Genomic DNA, 18,271 nt, shown 5'->3' on the forward strand with positions numbered 1-18,271 from the left:
GCCCGCTCGCTGGGGAAATGGGAAAACTTGGAAATCCGACCACACAGCAAACCCACTTCGTCCTGATTACGGTTTCTGGTATTGCCCATTCCATCCCGGCCATCTCTCCATTCAACCTACCACCAGCACCTACCTATCTTATCCCACATTCCCCTATCCACACTCACACACACACAAACAACTTGCTGCTGCCCGTGGTGTGCTGCTGCTGTGTGATTTGTGTGTGGTCGCCTCGAGTGGTTTTTGTTTCCTACTCGACTGTTCCAAATTTGGACCCGCCCTGCCGCCACCCACTCACTGTCGGGCCCGGGGTGCCGTTTCTCTTTCTTGGACTTGCGTTGGGGTTTACTTGGCAGATTTCCTCCTGACCGTTCCGTCCTGCCCATCGTCTGCAGCTGGCCCAATCCTGAGATCTACCTGACCGTATTTGACCATCCTGCACCACCAGACCGATGAACCCGCACTAATTTGTGACCACCTAGGTACTCGAGCTCACCTCAGCCTTTGGTGTTCCTTTTTACCTACGAGTGCCGTCTGATACCCCATACCTATAACTATACCTACCTATACCTATACCCTAGCCGGTGTAGCTGTTTACCACTCACCAGTCACCGGTTCACCGAGTTGTGATAACTCTCTGGCCGCCTAAACTCCCGCCACAGCTTCGCGATATCTGACCACCCGCCCCCGCGCTTTTCCCGGCACTTCCCTCGCAACTTGAAATCCAGCCACATTTCCGGCGCTGGCCGCTCGATACCGCGCACGAAGGAAACTCGAGATATCTCGTTGCTGCAACGCTGAAAAATTTGGATCGAGTTTCGTGGACTCGACTCAAGGACCCGCTTTGTCTCTGCCATTCGTTCGCCCCCGCTTGCCGACATCCGTTCCCCTCTCCAGCATCAACAGCTTCGAGGCCATGAGCTGAACGGAATATGACGACCTTCGCGACCACCCCTGCCCGACGAGCCTGTGATCCCTGAGTCCGCGGGGCTTTGTTCGAGTTTCCGCGACTATGGATACCGCCGCGAGGCTGCTCGACGAGCAGCTCGAGTCCCCGGCCCGCCTCTTCGAGAGGCTGCATCAGATTTCTGGCTATGTTTGGGACGACTCAAGGCCACCATTTCATTCAACCTACGATAATTGGCACATATATGGGACGAGATTTGTTTCGCCGTTTTCCAGCGGGGGGGCTGTTCCGACATCACCGGCGCCTCACAACAGTCCAGCAAGCCAGCCGGGCGTTGCCGGTTTCACCCTACCTCCCGCGCATCGACCGTCCTCCCGCGACCACCGCCCATCGACATCGTCTCAGCTTAGCGAAGTCGGCAGCGAACGTTCCGCCACCTCTCTCCCAGTAATCCCGCCCACTGGGTCCGATGTCCCGGTGATAGAAGAGCCGGTAGTGGCTCGGGTGTCATATCACGTACTACGAGAGGAGAGGACTTTTCATATTTTTAAAAGCTTGATCGCACACACCGATTCGAGTGCCGAACGCGAGCGGATAGTAAAACCGCTCGACATAATTCGACTTCCAGCTTTACCAGGAGATAGAGGGGCCGTCATTGTCACAGTCTATGAGGATCCCGGGCCCAACTACCTGTGGGATGTCTTGGATTTAGGACCTGCTTTTTATTATGCGAAGAAGCATGGAGATGGGTGGGAGCCTTCCCGTCCTGGGCACACTGGGCACAAACTAGCCCCTCCCATCAGCTTACAGCACTTTTTGGATTTTGCCATTGGGTCGGCGCAAAGTCTGGAAATGATCCATCATGGGCAAGGCACGATTCACGGCGAAATACGTGGCGACACATTCCACTATAATGTCGAAACAAATAAGGTGAAGCTGGTGTGCCTTGGCTCAGGGTTGAGATCATTTGAGCATGGACTCACCAGCACCGGTTGGTCGGCCTTATCAAGAGAACTAGGCGCAAAGCACAAGCTGCAATACATCAGTCCCGAACAAACCGGACGGATGCCGGCCGAACCGGATACCCGGACAGACATATACTCGTTAGGTGCTCTGTTCTGGAGCCTTCTTACCCAACATCCCGTATTTCACGGAGAATCCCCCCTCGACGTTGTACAAGGCGTGCTCAGTCGCAGGATACCCAGCATTTCAACATTCCGAATAGATGTCCCCGAGGTGATTGGGCGTATCATCCAGAAGTGCACCGCAAAAAATGTTAATGACAGGTACTATTCCGCCAGCGGTCTTCGGCATGACCTGACCTGGGTCAAGAAGTTGCTTGGGGTGGGAGATTTACAAGCTTTGAAGGACATGAAAATCGGCACCAACGACGTCTCGTCCTTTTTTAGACTGCCATCATCGATGATTGGACGGGAGCGGGAACGGGCCGAGCTCCTCAAAGTAATCGATAGAGTGGCCAAGAGACACAGTCTGGCTCTGAATGGTGCTGCCGCACATCGCCAGTCTGATGGCTCAAACGTATCGACCGAGGTGGACGCTGCCGATGTTTCGAGTGATGGAGCCAGCTCTGCCGAAGGGACGAACCGCTTTGGGACCTCAGTTACAAACAAGGATCGACGGAGCAGTCTTTATCACTCTGCTGTGGGCGTCGATTCCGTGGGCGCCTACACAGAGGTCAACTCGTCTGGGGCCGTGAGACCACCCCGGCCGTGGGATCGGCAACACAGCGTGTCTCTAAAAGAATCGGTCCAGAGCGCGGAAGCAAGCACGTCAGAACCTTCCTGGCGGAGTGCCGCGGTGGCAACCAACGGGACCGACTCTTCAGCGGCTAGCATATCCCGACCACTCGGCCCTGCAAAATATCGGAAGCAAGGCCAGTGTGAGATTGTGATGATCGAAGGTGCAGGTGGGCTCGGCAAGACCTGTCTGGTTCAGTCCGTTCTGGTGGATGCCCGCAGAATGGGCTATTGCGCAACAGCCAAGTTCGACACTGCAAGGAGGACGGCCTACGGGCCCCTCATCAAGCTGTTGTCTTCCCTTTTCCGCCAAGTCTGGGGGGAGAGGAACACAGATACCCCGTTTCATCAGGCTTTGAAGCAATCCGTCCGTCCCACATGGCCCACATTGCACAAGGTGCTAGGTCTTCCTGAGCATATGCTCCCACGTCTAGATACGCCCCTTGGGAGATCATCTTCCAGTCCTCAGCCTCCGAAATCTAACAACTTGAGGAGGCGACCTTCTTCGCCAGAATTCTCTGGCGCTTCTTCAAAACTGGGAGCTTCCTCGGCTTCTTCCTCGGCCCAAAGCACCCAAGAATTCCTTCGAGGCGGCTCAACTACCAAAGTAAACCGTCTCGCCAACATCTTCCTCGACGTTTTGCGACTATTCACACGCCACAAGTTTATCTGTTTCTGTTTGGACGACCTTCACTATGCGGACGACGAGAGTTTGGAGCTCATCACGCAGATTGTCAGTGCCAAACTGCAGATGGTGCTCATAATCACTTACCGTCCAGACGAAATGTCTCCCGAAAAGCTATATACAATAACAAATCCGCCAAAGTCCGAGGATCACCTTCGGGCTTGTTACCCCATAACCACCAAAATCACGCTGGATCCACTTAGCGAGGAAGAAATTCGAGAGTATGTCTCGACAACGCTCTCGTTACCTAAAGATCAGGTCGTCTCGCTAGCTCTCGTTCTCCAGTCAAAAACAGCAGGAAACCCCTTTTATATGAGGGAGATGCTCAGTGCTGGTCACCGCAAGAAGTGTATCTGGTATGACTACACTGAGGGCCGGTGGAAGTTTGACCTGGATCGGCTGTTTGAGCACTTCCGTGGGGAGCAAGACTACGACGTGCTTGATACAGCATTTATTACCCGTCGTCTGGGAGAGCTACCACAGGAATCGAGATCAATCCTGGCCTGGGCTGCTCTCATTGGGCAGACGTTTTCCCTCGACCTTATCGAAAAGTTGATGGAAGGCGAGTTCTACTATACCGACGACAACCAAGACGGGAGTGATGACTGCGCCATCCTTCCGCATGGGAAGCAGGACATCTTTGCAGGGCTGGAAGCTGCCATCCAGGCGTACATCATCATCCCAGGAGACCGGGATGACCAGTTCCGCTTCGCTCACGACAGATATATCCAGGCTGCGTCTGCGCTCAGAGAGTGCAACTCGCTCAAGATGCACTTCGTCATTGCTCGCACGCTCCTCGCGCATTTCCCCAAATCCCAAGAAAACACGGCTTCCCATATTTGCGAATCAATCGAAGTCATCAAAAAGCGAATATCGGAAAGGGCACCGTTCAGAAAGGTCTTGATGGAGCGGGCAGGAGAGGCGGTCGAGAGCGGCGCGCGACCCACAGCGGCAAAGTATTACAGCAATGCTCTAGCCCTGCTGCAGTCGGACCCATGGAATGACGATGCGCCGGATGTGTCGTATGAGGAAACACTCCAGCTACATCGTCGGGCTGCTGAGTGCTTTTTGTACATGGGCCGTCCCCCCTCGGCAAACATGCTTCTGCAGACAATGATTGAGAACGCAAGGTCACCGCTTGACAAGACTCCTGCTTGGGTGCTGCAGTCGAGAATTTTTGCTCAGAGCGGTGACTCTGCCCAGGCCTTGACGTCGTTGCGGCAGTGTTTGCGGGCGTTTGGCGTCAATGTGGACGAATGTCCCACCATGAAGAAATGCGACGAGCAGTTTGAGAAGCTGTCAGTCAAGATTCAAAATATGGACCGTCAAGACGTCATGAATCCACTAGCGTCAAGCGATCCTCCACCCGAATCTCTGGTATCCCTAGGAGCCGTGTTGGCCGAGACAACAAGTGCTGGCTGGTGGAGCGATTGCGTCGTGTTCTACCAGCTTGCCCTGTTGATGGTCGAGACTCACTTTACCAAGGGTCCCTATCCGCAGTCGGGCATGGCGTTTTTGCACATGTCCATGATTGCACTCTCTCGGTTCAACATGGTAGATTTTGCGCAATCTCTGGCGAGCATCTGTTTTGATTTATTACAAAAATCATCGGACCCATTTTCCTTGGTCCGGGGCTACATGATCTACGCCAACTTCATCGGCAACATTCAAGACCTCACCGGGGCCACTGTGGAGCAGCTGGAAGCCAACGTGCTGGCGGCAGCTCCCTTGGGAGATAGAGTCTCCGTCATTCTTAGCTTTGGGCTTCTTGCTCTGCTCAAGTTCTTTGCCAGTCAGGACTGTGCCGAACTCGAGGTTTACTGCCAGTTTGCCTGCGACGACATCCCCAGCTGGCACCTCGACACAAAGGGCGGCACGCTTCTGATAAGTGTACGCCAGCTTTGCCGCGCTCTGCAGGGAAAAACCCGAGCATCTCAACCGCTTGAGGTTATGAACGATGATCAGCACGACGCTTCAACCTACAAGAACTGGCTGAATACGCACACCAACAATGGCGGCAGGTCGCTCCTACTCTACGAGACAATGGAGATCGTACCGCTCTTCCTCTACGGACACTACGGGCGAGCCATCGAAATTGGAAAGGCGTGCTTGGAACAGGCGGAACTTTTGTGGTCCGCTCGAAACACCAGGCTAGCCATGTTCTTTTACGGCTTGGCTCTGGCCGGCACGGTGCTCCGGGAACAGCAGGACCCTCGCGAGCCACCAAAGGGGGACCCCAAGGTTCGACGTGATGAGGCGATTCGCAAGGTGGAAGAGCTCAACCGGAAGATCAAGGATTGGAAGGCTGTTCACAATGTCAACTATCTTGCCTGGTCTAAGCTCCTTGATGCTCAGGTCTCGGAGATGCTGGGCAATCATGGGATAGCCATTCGACAATACGAGGAGGCGCTCGACCACGCGTCGGAGCATGGTTTTGTGTTTGAGGAGGCACTTGGAAACTACCTGATGGCCAACATCTTCATTAGGAATGCTGCAAGACGGTCGGCCAGGTCAGCCCTTCGAGATGCTGTTAGTCTGTACCGCCAGTTTGGTGCTACGGGCATTGCGGACCTCATTGAGACTGAGCACAGTATTCTTCTACATGGGCCGGCTGGCAACCTTCGAACGTGTGATGCCGGGGTTCAGACGGACTTCTTCGGCGATACAGCGTCGGTTCAGTACCGTGGTGTCGACACTGAGGAGTCGCAGCAGTCGACGCGTGCGGCGGTGGCGGCGCTCAAGGGGGAGCGGATGATGGCGTGGAGAGGGTCCATGCAGCCAGAGGCGGGGGCCGGTCTGCCTGCGCTTGATATGATCGATTTGCATGGCATTCTCACCTCTTCACAGGCCATCTCTTCGGTGTTGAGGGTTGATGAGCTTCTCCGGACTATGTGCTCTGTGATCTTGCAGGCTTGCAGCGGGTCTGCGACGTTTGCTGCTATTATTGTTCAGGATGAGGGCAGTGTAGATTGGTGCGTGGCTGCAAGTGGTGATTCAGAGAATGGTGCTACGGCTCATATTCCGGGTATTCCGCTCAGCGGCACCGATCTTGTGCCTGAGAACGTTATATTGTACTGCACTCGACTGCGAGAGAAGGTCTTCCTCCAGGATTTGGTCAATGACGAGAGGTTTGGCAACGTCAGTGACCAGTGGTTACGCAAGAACCCAAACAGCAAGGCTGTCATTGCTGTTCCTATTCGTCATGGGAATAGCAAGCCTCTGTTGGGGGTGCTCTATCTCGAAGGCCTCCCTGGATCGTTCACAGATCGCAACGTTACTGTGCTGGAGCTTCTTGTCGGACAAATTAGCATCAGCTACTCCAATGCCTTGTCCATGAAGTCTGTGGAGAGGGTCTCGGCTGAGAATATCTCCATGGTTGAGCTGCAGAAACAGGCTTTGGCGACAGCGATCGAGGCTGAGGCCAAGGCCAAGAATGCTGAAGCAGAGGCCATTCGCAATGTCAAGCTTGCTGAGGAAGCCACAAAGGCCAAGTCAATATTCCTTGCCAACGTCTCTCACGAGCTGCGCACGCCACTCAATGGTGTCATTGGCAACTCGGAACTTCTTCGTGACAGCGGCCTCAACAGAGAGCAGATGGAGATGGCGGACTCCATCAGAGTATCGGCAGATTTATTGCTCACGGTTATCAACGACATCCTCGACTTTTCACGCATGGAAGCGGACAAGATGAAGCTGTACATTATCGCCTTCAACCCGGAGGAGATGGTCCGAGAAGTGGTACGAGCAGTCTCTTACAGCAACCGGGAGAAGACGTCCAAAAAGAACGTTAAGATTGTCCAAGACATCAATCTCCCGCCTATGCTCATCTACGGAGACCCGATACGTCTGCACCAAGTACTCGGCAACCTGATAGGAAACAGTTTGAAGTTCACCGAGGACGGGTCCATCACCATCGGCGCTCGGATCGACGAGGAGACTCCTGACAAGGCCACCTTGACGTTCTGGGTCAAGGACACGGGCATTGGTATCTCCCAGCAGCACCTCGAAAACCTGTTCCAGCCCTTCAGCCAAGCAGACGCCAGCACAGCGAGAAAGTATGGCGGTAGCGGTCTTGGGTTGAGTATCTGCAAATCCTTGATCGAGACGATGATGGAAGGCACGATCCAGCTCGAAAGCGAAGAAAACGTCGGCACCACTGCCTGGTTCACGGTTACTTTTGAGAAAGCCAAGCCAGAGGTGGTGGCGGGCGACGAGCAAGCTCTTGCCAATGGTGACGACGGCCTGCTCCCGGTTGAATCCGCCTACCGGCAACAACAATCAAACTCTGAAAACTCGTCCGACAGCACCACACTGACAGGCGGTTTCCAACCTTCCTCCTCCCACCCTCCTCTGCCCCCGGCCCCACCAAACCTAACCCAGATCCCTAAAAATGAGCTGAGGATCTGCATAGCGGAAGACAACGCCATCAACGCCAAGATTGCGATGCAGTACATGCAACGCTTGGGTTACCCAAAACGTGGACACGTATGAGAACGGCCTCAAGGCGGTGGAGGGGTTGAGGGAGAAGGCGAAGGAGGGGAGGCCGTATCACATCATCCTGATGGACGTGCAGATGCCTGTGCTGGACGGGTACGAGGCGACGAAGCTGCTGAGGACGGACGAGCTGGAGAGCGTGAGGAAGGTGCTGGTCATTGCGATGACGGCGAGCGCGATCCAGGGGGATAGGGAGAAGTGTTTGGCGGCGGGGATGAATGATTACCTGGCGAAGCCGGTCCGGGGGGAGGTGCTGAAACGGAAGCTGGAGGCTTACCTTGGGGCGGGAGGGACTACGCCTGCTAGCGGGGGGCCTGTTAATGTTGCTTCTGCTGCGGTTGGGGGTGTAGTGGGGAATGGGGTTGAGAAGAAGAAGGTTGCGGGGGGTGAGGTGGAGGGTGAGAAAACTGTGGAGGTTGATGGTGAGCGAGATAAGACTGAGGTAAAGGGGAAGGAGGATGAGAGGGATAAGGGCGGTGGTGATGGGCATTGACTAGTGGATGTGGTCACGGTTGGGGGTTGTGTTGCGGCTGGGGTGCTGGTGGGTTTGTGGTTTGTGTATTGAAGATGTTTTGTTGTTGTTGTTGTTGTTGCTGTTGTTGCTGTTGTTGTTGTTGTTGTTGTTGTTGTTGTTGTTGTTGTTGTTGTTGTTGTTGTTGTTGTTGTTGTTGTTGTTGTTGTTGTTGTTGTTGTTGTTGTTGTTGTTGTTGTTGTTGTTGTTGTTGTTGTTGTTGTTGTGAGAAAGTTTGTTTAAATTCAGGTTGTATGTTGATGGTGGTTGTTGGTGTTGTGAAAAAGAAAGAAGAAAGAAAGAAAGAGGAGAGAGAGATTTATATCATGAGCATTTGCAATTGGGGAAATTTAGGGCAAAGGGATATCTTTTTTTTCATCATTTTTATATCATGAGAGAGAGAGTGTGTGTGTGGAAAGTTTGGGACAAATTTACTTTTATTTTCTTTTTCTCTTTTTCGGGGGTTTGGTATCTCTTTTTGGTTGTTGCTGTTGCTTTTTGTTGTTGTGGTTGGGGTTGTTGTGGTTTGCGTAGATACCTTTATGCATGCATATCTTAGGTTTTATGTTTTCTCTTTTTTTTTTTTTTCTTTTTTTTTTTTTGGATGTTTGGATTGGGGATCGGTGGCAAACTTGATGATAAATATGGTTATGTATGTATGTACTATGTGCCTAGGTTTTTTGTCAGGTTTGGGATGGATTGGGGAAGGGGTGGGGGGGTGCGGGAGTAAATGTAGAGAGGAATATATACGTGTTGTATACCTTGTATATATTGTCGCTGTTCACTTGATATCATCTAAAACGAGATGAAGTTACAAATGGCTGGGTGTATCAATACAGAAATATCACCCTCTCCTCCGCCAAAAAGTCGAACAAGGCTGAAGCAGGTGGTTGCTCTGTGTATAGCCTCGACATGTCGTCACCTGGCCCTGGCCCAGTGAAGAGACCTACTCGGTAAAAGTGTTGGTGTTGTGGGGAACCACCACCACTCGTCTTTGGTGGTGGTGGTGGTGGTGGGAGTATAGGATATAAAACCCGACCATGCTCGCCTTCGCTGCTATACCGACCCACCAAGGCCAGCTGGCAGCGGGAGAGGAGGAGGTCAGACTTGACGTCGTCGTCGTCGTCGTCCAGTGTCCTCTGGTTCGTGTGACTGTTGTTGTGGTTGGGCGCAAAGTCTAGCGTGACGAGACAGAGCGGGTGTAGGTTATATCGGAGCTCGAACTCGGTCGAGACACGGGAGCGGTGGTGGTGGTGGTGGTGGTGGTGGTGAATTGGTGATCCGACGGAGAAGACCCGCCTGTTGTCTGGGATGGTGGCAAAGGCCAAGACTTTGGTTCTGATGTGGAGGTGGGGGTTTGGTCGGATGGCGCCGAAGGGGTTCTTCTCCCCCAGGGGGGTGGTGTTGTGTGTGTTGAGGATTTCCATCTCGGGTTTGAAGTTGTTGTTGTTGTTGTTGTTGTTGTTGAGGGGGTTGTGTGGGTATATCCCGCATTGTTTGTTGTTCAAGATTGAGTGGGTGTATCCTCGAGAGATCTGGCTCCACGAGGGTAGGTGAAGCTCGTGAGATTGGTAGTGCAGAGAGCTGATGTAGTTTGGTAACGTTGGGGTTGCTGTGGGGTTGGTGACGAGGTGCCAGAGGATGCTTCGGGGGATGTCCTGTCGCCAGTAACCAGCTATGTAGTCTTTCTCTGGGTCGAGAAAAGCATCAACAACGCCTTGGCTTGCTTTTAGGTATCGGTGGTACAAGCCTGCCAGACCTGAGATGGCAGGAAGGAAGTCACTCCTGTCTGTGAACGATTCGGGCAGGATTTTGCTGTAGGCTTGTATCAATTCCAACCAACTATCCAAGACTTCCGACTGAGTGTGGCCGCCTCTGGGTCGGTAAAGGCTAAACACAGCGTCGTCACGCCGCCAACTTTCTGCTTCGTAACTGCTGTAGGAAGCATTCATTGTTTTGGTGGTTTTGGAGCAGACGAAGTGAAGGTTTTGTTTTCCAAACACGATGCTACGGAGGGATGAAGCCCTCTCTTGAAACACCCAACCTCTCCTTGCCCATCGACTGTCCGTTTTGAAATCCTCATGTCGAGTATCCCTGGCGACAAATGCGATCCTGAGGCTTGTCACTACAGAGGCGTAGTCAATATCGGCTTCGGCCCCCCTCAGTCGCAAGCAGTACTGCCCAGAAAAGGGCGCAAAGGATGACCGGTATGGCATCAAGATCCGATGCTCTGGTTTAGGCTGGAGGAACCCCTGGCGACAGCTCTGTGAAGAAGCAGCGCAGAGGGTGACAAAGGCGTTGCCGTAGATCTTGTGCATATCCACGCATTGTCGGTCCCAGTCAGCTGGATCGTCCTGCGAGATGCAAAGTGCATCAACCCACAGGTAGCGCAGGGAAAGGGCCCTGGTCATGGCAACCGCATCCTGCACTGAGAGAGGTAGCCTTTTGAACCGGATCCCAAGCCGGTGCTGGGCGAGACTTCCTTGCGTCAGTGTGATTTGCGCGCGAGCATCATCACCTGTTGAGCCCCAGCAGTAACTGAGAGCGGCGTACTTCGAAATCTGTGCTGCCGTGAAGGCCTCTTCGCGTGCCACCAAACGTAACTCGATGCCCTGTACGTCAAGTAGCCTCTCTGGGCAAAAGGAATCATCCGCCAACTGGTGGTCGTGCTTCTCACACTCGGCAATCTGGCCACGGGCCCAACGAAGATAACTGTCTCGGATGTAGTATTGCCTCGGCTGCAAGTACAAGACGGTATGCAGATGTTCATTATCTAGAGAGGTCAGTTTCCCAAGTCGACAGTGGAGCGAAGCAGTGTGTGTGCCCATACTCGGAGCAGCTTCCGCAACCCACTTGATAATAACCGGTCTAGGGACCTCGATGGGAAGGTTGTCGTCAAATACAACCCTCAAATGGAGTCCGCTGAAGCTGGCAATCGTATCCATATCAGGGTTCTTCCACACGCGGTATGCTCGAATTGTGATCCAGAGCGGCTCTGGCCCTCGCATTCGCTGCGAGAAAGCCGGGTTCGAGATGATACTGTCTACTTTCGGAACTTTTAAGAGCAGAATTTCTCGCAGCGCTTCGCAGAACTCGCAATGCTGAGACGCTTGCTTAAGACTCGGTAAGTTGGGAAAATTGTCGAGGACATGTTATTTTGTTGTATGTGCCATAATGAAGCAATCCCACCAGTTTCCCCAACCCATCTTCTCCGGCATCAACGTAAACGCATCATCATATCTCAGAGGCAGGGATGAGCTGAACGGTTTGTAGGGCTGAGGGCCGGGGAATGCCAGAAGCTTGCACTTGGAGCAGAGTCGTGGCTGTAATAGTGGGACTGGTGGCATGGTGATGATTGCCGTGAAAAAAGAGAAGCATTGAAGCTGTCGAACATCGTCAATAGGAAAGGCATTATCTGGATATATGTGCGTAGAAAGAATTGGTGGCCTCAAATTTAGCTGTGCTCTGCGCCTCTCCTTCCAACCAATCATGACTATCTGGGCTCTGCCGCTGCGAGATGCTGGAGGATTTGCGGCGCCAGTTATTCTGTCACTAACATACTACTTACAAATATCACATAAAACACGATATGCCAAAACTCATCAACAGAAACATCTCATATTAATCCACAATCTCACGCTACCTAGGTAAACCAACCCCCAACCTCAAACTCTCCTCCCAATCCAACAAGCCAAACTAGATCCCATCAAAAAAGCATACCAAAACCAAAATTCCAATCCCTAAACACATCAAGCCGTGAGGCAGCAATGTATGTATATTTCCCAATTTCCAGCCCCTTCTTCTTCCCCCTCACACTTGCACGCCACTTCATTTTGTCTTTTTATTTCGGAAATCCCTCCCAACACGCACGTCACCAACGATATTTTTCTTCCCTCCTCTTTCTTGTTTGTGTGTGTCCAATCTGTGTCTTCCAATCCCATATACCCAAAATTCATCACATCATTCATCAGAAAAAGTTAAACATCAAAACTGCAAGCCAAAAAACCATAAAATATAAGATAAACGCAATGCAAGAAAGTGGAAAAAGATACAAGATGTCGCGTGTCGAAGATGTACAAAGAGCTGATCATGAATAAACTAAGCCAAAAAGATAACCAAATAATAAGAAGAAAGAAATTGGTATCTTTACCCACCCCCTATACAAAAAGACCACAGTAAAGAAAAATAACCACCACGAAAAACAACAGCAGTGGTGGTGTTCGTGTATAATACTGTTGAGGAGTGATCAAATCATCTCACTCTGATGCAATCCGGTCCTGTACTCATCCCTCGCCTGCTGAGCCGCCATCTGCGCCTGCACCTGCTGCAACACCTGGTTGTTCATGCCCCTATAGTTGCTCATCGAGACCGGCGGTCCCCTCTCTCCCCCGCCCATTTGTTGAGGGATCATTGGGACGCTCTCATAGGGTGCGTACTGGATCTCCGGACTCTTCGCAGCTTGTCTGCTTCTGCTGGCAGATCTCATCCTCTCTGTTGCGCGGGAAATCCTCGCGCCAATAGAGTTATCAACGCTGCTGCGGCCTCTGTTGTGACCGTTTCTGGAGGAAGGGGGTGCCGGAGGTGAGAGGATAGGGACGGTGGACTCGCCGACGGGGATGGCAGCCGGAGCGGGGGGCGGCGGAGGAGGAGGAATTTGCTGTTGAGGCTGGTCTTCGTCCATGACAATCTCAATCATTCCTGAGCTGCCTCCGTAGACGATAGGCTTAGCACCTGAGGCGGCCATATGAGGGAGGGGAGCTGGTGGTGGGGGAGGAGGAGTGGCGAGATGTTGGAGCTCCTTCAGCATTGGGGGGACAGGAGGAGGTGGAGGAGGAGGAGGGATCAGGTTGTTGTTGCCGGCGTCATGGGAAGGACGGCGACCCATGTTACCGAGCATCATGTTTGCGTCGTGGGAGGGGCGGCGGCCCATGTTGCCCAATGTCATGACGTTGGTGTCTTGAGATGGGCAGCGAGCCATCATGCCTGCGTCGGAGGGGCGGCGGCCCGAGGGGATGGCGTTAGTGTCCTGAGAGGGGCGACGAGCGGAATCGTTACCCATGGCGGAGGGTCCCCGGGAGCTGCCTTGGGGCATGACGAGATCGCGGGGAGGGGCGGACATGGAGCGGCCCATCTGAGCAGCAATGCGGGAGTTGTGCGAGGGAGGGGGTGTGTACACTGTTGATGGGAGCAGCATGGCAAGGCCGCCATCTTCTTGTTTGGGTTCCTCGGGCTCAACCTTCTTGGGAGAATGTCTGGGCGACTGTTGAGTGACGTTCGGCGAGGTCTGGGAAAAGCCAGCTGGGATGGCAGGCACGGGAACATCCTGTTGCTTCCTGCTCGCATCAGACTCCAAGACCAAACGCATGGCCCGCGGTGTGGCGGGAAGGCCGATATGCGGTCCGCGGTTCGCATACATGCTCCGTCCGGCGTTGGGATCCACACTGGCACTGCGGGAAGGAAGATCCTCTTTTCTAGGTGGCTCGTAGACGGTGCTCGGCAGACCTCCAAGTGTAGTAGGCGATCTTCTGCTGGGGAAAAGCTGGTCGGGATGCATGATTGGGGGCACCGAAGGACGCTGAGCAAGAGATTTGCGGCGCTCCTCCAGTTCACGGGCCGCTGCCTCCTTCTTGAGCTGCCTCTCATCCTTGATGACCCTCAGATCGCCCGAATCATCGGCAACCAGCTGCATCGGTGCCGGGGTCTGCAACGGAGCAGCGACCTTGACCCTTCGGGAAGACCCATCAGTTCCAGCGTGTGACGTTGTCCTGCGGATGCCCTCCGGCTTCTCGCGGCCTGCATCCCTAGATGACCAGGCATGCGAGCGGACAGACATGGGAGAAGTTGGCCCAGCTCGGTCTCGGTTGGTGCTTGCGCTGCGATTGTTTCTCTGGCGGAACCTTTCACGCTCCTCCATCGCCTGGCGGTAGTCCTCCTCATCTTCAGATCCTTCGAAGTGCTGAGGTCGGTGCAAGTCAGCCGACATGGGCATGGGCATCGGCATCGGCTGGGGTGATGTTGGCGATCGCTTGGATGACTGTTCACGGTTTGCGGAGCGGCTTCGAATGTTCAAGGGCGCGGGGACGTTAGACTTGCTGGGGCTGCGAGCCCTGCTTGTGCCCCGTGTCCTACTAGCATTGCGGCTCGACGCTCTGGTCCTCGAAGTCTCGCGGTTGGCATAGCCTACTTTTCGTACGGTGCTGGGCTGGCTGGCGGGCTCCAGTTCATCAGTTGAGACATCGAGCATCTTGTTCCTATGATTCAAGTAGTACTGGTGTTCCGCATCGTGGTTGGGCGTGGCCAGGTTGATCAGATCCTCGGGAGACATGGGAATGGGTGACTTTGGCGAGCGTTTGCCGCCCTTGGGGGTGTAGTTACGGTCGGCGGCCCGCCCACGGTCCTTCGATGCCATACGACCATCTTTGCGAGACCGGCTAGTGTCACGCGCATTGGTGCGGTTCTCACGGCTGGTCCCACGAGTTCTGCTCTGGGCATTATCGAGGTTGTTGAGATAGTCATCCAGGCTCTTGTTCTCCTGAGGACGATATCCACGATAGCCCCGAACGCTTGACGCCTGAGACGCTTGCGAGGCAGATGCCAAAGAGCTAGCCACAGAGCCAGCTGCCGATCCTGGACCCTTTCTTCTAGAGGGCCAGTGGTAGCGGACAGAAGAGCCGGCCGATGGTTCGGGTGAGGTCACATCTTCAGGGTGGGTGTCCTTGAGCCCCGAGAGGGACAGATCAAGACCCTCAGGGATGCGGGAGCGGGAGCCATTTCTCGTCCTGCCGGCGTCCATAAAAGAAGCGAAGGCGGCTGGTGACGGGGAAGGAGGTGGCTGGTTTCTCGACTGCTGCTTCATCATGCTAGGACTGGCGGTGCTGGGTCTCATCACGTCCAGACCCCTAGCAGCAAAACTAGGTGGCTCGATAGGTTGGATGTTAGCATACGGGTCGCCTGGGGGCTTGCTGATGGCGGTCAAGACATTCTGGTGAGAGTCTGCCTGTTCGCCAATCGAAGGAAGTCGCCGCCGGTTGAAGCCGCCGTTTACAGGACGAGCTGACGCTGGGGTGTTCAGCTGGCTTCGGTTGCCACGAAGGACGGCGGTGGTAGGGTCGGCGCCGCCTGGAGAAAGAGCAGACTCCAAAATAGGAGTCGCCCCAGCAGCAATGGGAGTCTTGCCCTCGCCATCGTTGAGAAACCTGTTTTTAGCATTGGGGTTGCTGAAGGTGGTGATAAGCTTGAGAGACGCGTTCTTTGCAATGCTGCGCTGTGGCCCATGTTGCATCACAGGAGGCGACAGGGGAGGACTGAGCAGCTCCGGTACAGTCTGCGTGATCGTCGGGAACGTGACCTGCTGAGCAGATGGTGATGTCCATGGCTCTGTAGACTCACGGCCAGTACACGCAAAGCAGCGAATGGCCAGTTGTTGCTGACCATGCTGAACCGCCCACTCACCCCACTTCCTCACAATCTGCTCCTGTCGTTCCCACGCGGCCGGGAAGAAGAGGCAGGTGAGGATCAAGGCCTCCATATGCTTCTTGTGGGAGATGTAAATCTCCACCGCATCATTATGATCGCCCATCCCGATCATGATGGTCGCTGCGGCATGAACATCGCCATTCTCCAACAGCCGCTGGACATAAGCCCGGCCAAGCTTGTGTTGCGATGCCTGTCCTCCAATGCCACTGAGTGCCAGAAGCATCCAGTCAGACGAGGTCATGTTCTCCGACCCCATAGCCATGATATCAGTGCTGATATCGCCCAGCCATTTGGCCAGGAGAATGCGGTTGGTTGACCCCAGAGGGTGGCGGGACATTTCATCTCGAACCAGGTCGTCGGCATCCTTGTTCCAGCCAAAAATGGTGCTGAGCATTTGCCGGCGCAAATCATCGTTGGTAAGGCGGCTGTTATCGCTGGAATATGGGGCCTTGTAGGGAACATCCATGAGTCGGCTCTTGGTGAATTTGAACAGGTCGGCAACCTTGTTATCATCTGGACTGCGTGGGACCTCATGGCGTAATCTGGAAGGCCTGTGCCGTGAGCGGTATTGTGAGCTGCTGACAGACATGGAGCTGGTCGTCGACAACGTCTCCCTCTCATTCCTGCGGTCACGGCCCGGTGTCGCTCCTGATCGAAGAGATGAGCCGGTGGAGATGTAGGTGTTTTCTGTGAGGCCCCTTGACACCACCGAGTCAGGATACCTCCGTGGCATTGTTTGAGAAGTCGAAGACGAAATCGATACGCTGGACTGTGTGACACTGGAACCAGGGCTGGTTGGGCGACGGTACGGCTCGTTGTCTGATTCCTCGCCACGGCGAACTAACCGGGCCAATGGTGACCCACGCTCATCATCCGTCTCGGAAAGCTCATGTGGGTGGAAGGCAATCTCGACGTTCGATTCGGTTTCGGAAACGCTACCTGGCTGGTTCTTGTCATCCTCGAGTGAGATAGGGGGTGATGGTGGAAGCAAGTTGGCCGGGTGCTGTACGTTATTAACCATTACTGCTGGCGCGTTCAAATCGAACTGCTGGACGGTATTGTTAGGTCCTAATGTGAAGAGAATGGCACCAGGGCCATAAACTGTCAACCCCCGGACGGTTTCCAGTGTTGGGATGGTGTCATATGTGACGTGCTTTGTCCGCACATCCCATGATATTGTCTCACTGTCATATATCAGCAATTGAGCCACCAAGCCGAACCTCAGCCTGTACTTACGACTCGGAGAACTGGATGACGCGACCGTTTTTGCTCCAGCCCATCCAGTTGGGTCCTACAAGATAATTCTCTGTCCTCTTCAAAATCCGCACCACTTTTGGTGGATCGTCAGTGTTGTATGCTTTTGAAACACTCCAGACCCGAAGATCGCCGTCAGTTGTCTGAACTGCCAGCATGTCTGTTTTTTGTTTGGCTGACGAGGCATGCCATGAGAGCGTCACGATTGGTGATGGCCCCCGGGACGTTACCAAATTGTGAATGATGGTAAATCTTGGCTGAAGAGTAGCAATGAGAAGCGAGCCATTTTGGTAACTAAGCGGTCATGTCAGCGACTATCAGTTTCTTGAACACTGAGTATGAGACTCACCCAATGGCAAAAGTCCTGCAGTCTGCTACTGGTGAGATAGCTGTGATGGCTATTTGGTCAATCGTCCTCGTTGAAAGATGTTCTGATGTTGTAGGTTCAAAGAGAATTACGTTTCCCTGTACGTTTCCTGATGTTGCTGTTAGTCACCCAGTTCATGACTATAAGGCATCGACAATCCCCGGAGCACTCACCAAAGGCAACATTGCCATTGCGCATCCAAGCAGCACAGGTGAGATTCTCATAAGACGCGAACCGAGCCACCTCGTCTCCCGTGAGTAAATCCCACACGATGGCCGTCTGCCCTGCATCGTAGCTGACTACCAATCTCCCAGCGCCCATGTCGCTCTGGTTGTCGACGGCCAATAACTGCACCTCTTCGGAATGGCGCGCGAACCGCCTTTCGATGGTGAGACTGTCATGCTGGCAACATACTACTGAGTTTCCCTGGGCGTAGAGAAACATGTTGGAGGTGGCTGCACACGGGTCAAAGTACCTGACGACGTCCTTGGTGTTGGGCGCCATGGCGTAGTCCTGCATGTGAGCGGTCCGTCCCTTGTCGAGAGCCGATGTGCTCGACCCAGCACGGCTCCGAGGAAGATGATGACCGGAAGCAGACATGCCGGGCAACGGGGATGGTCTAGATATGTCCTGAGTCCTTGAAGTTTGGAGACCTAGAGATCCCATTTGCAATTAGTATATCGAACGGGTGCATGCAGGAAAAGTCCATGCTCCTGCCCTTTCCCCTTCCTTGCCCCTCTCTTCAGCGGCGCAGATCGAGAAGTTTGCTGGTGCTATACTGCAAGCCAGGAGATCCCGTATGGCTCCGTTCAAGAGAATC

The 18,271-nt window shown here is 53.8% G+C and overlaps 3 protein-coding genes across 3 annotated transcripts; 1 reads left to right on the forward strand and 2 right to left on the reverse strand.

Moving 5' to 3' along the window:
* Window positions 1–1,012: 1,012 nt before the first annotated feature.
* On the forward strand, window positions 1,013–8,336 carry PODANS_3_8500 (uncharacterized protein; the record flags this gene model as incomplete). The annotated part of the gene is made up of 2 exons (XM_001909620.1): window positions 1,013–7,834; window positions 7,884–8,336. The coding sequence occupies 2 exons, from the start codon at window positions 1,013–1,015 to the stop codon at window positions 8,334–8,336; spliced, it is 7,275 nt and encodes a 2,424-aa protein (XP_001909655.1).
* An 848-nt stretch (window positions 8,337–9,184) lies between these two features.
* Window positions 9,185–11,362, reverse strand: PODANS_3_8510 (uncharacterized protein; the record flags this gene model as incomplete). Its single annotated transcript, XM_001909621.1, has 1 exon — window positions 9,185–11,362. The coding sequence occupies one exon, from the start codon at window positions 11,360–11,362 to the stop codon at window positions 9,185–9,187; it is 2,178 nt and encodes a 725-aa protein (XP_001909656.1).
* Window positions 11,363–12,600: 1,238 nt separating this feature from the next.
* PODANS_3_8520 (uncharacterized protein) lies at window positions 12,601–18,051 on the reverse strand (the record flags this gene model as incomplete). Its single annotated transcript, XM_001909622.1, has 4 exons — window positions 12,601–17,014; window positions 17,067–17,378; window positions 17,434–17,560; window positions 17,625–18,051. 4 exons carry the CDS (start codon window positions 18,049–18,051, stop codon window positions 12,601–12,603), a joined length of 5,280 nt encoding a protein of 1,759 aa, XP_001909657.1.
* Between the last annotated feature and the right edge of the window lie 220 nt (window positions 18,052–18,271).

This window comes from Podospora anserina, chromosome 3, assembly GCF_000226545.1.
Source record: "Podospora anserina S mat+ genomic DNA chromosome 3, supercontig 2".
Lineage (NCBI taxonomy): Eukaryota > Fungi > Ascomycota > Sordariomycetes > Sordariales > Podosporaceae > Podospora > Podospora anserina.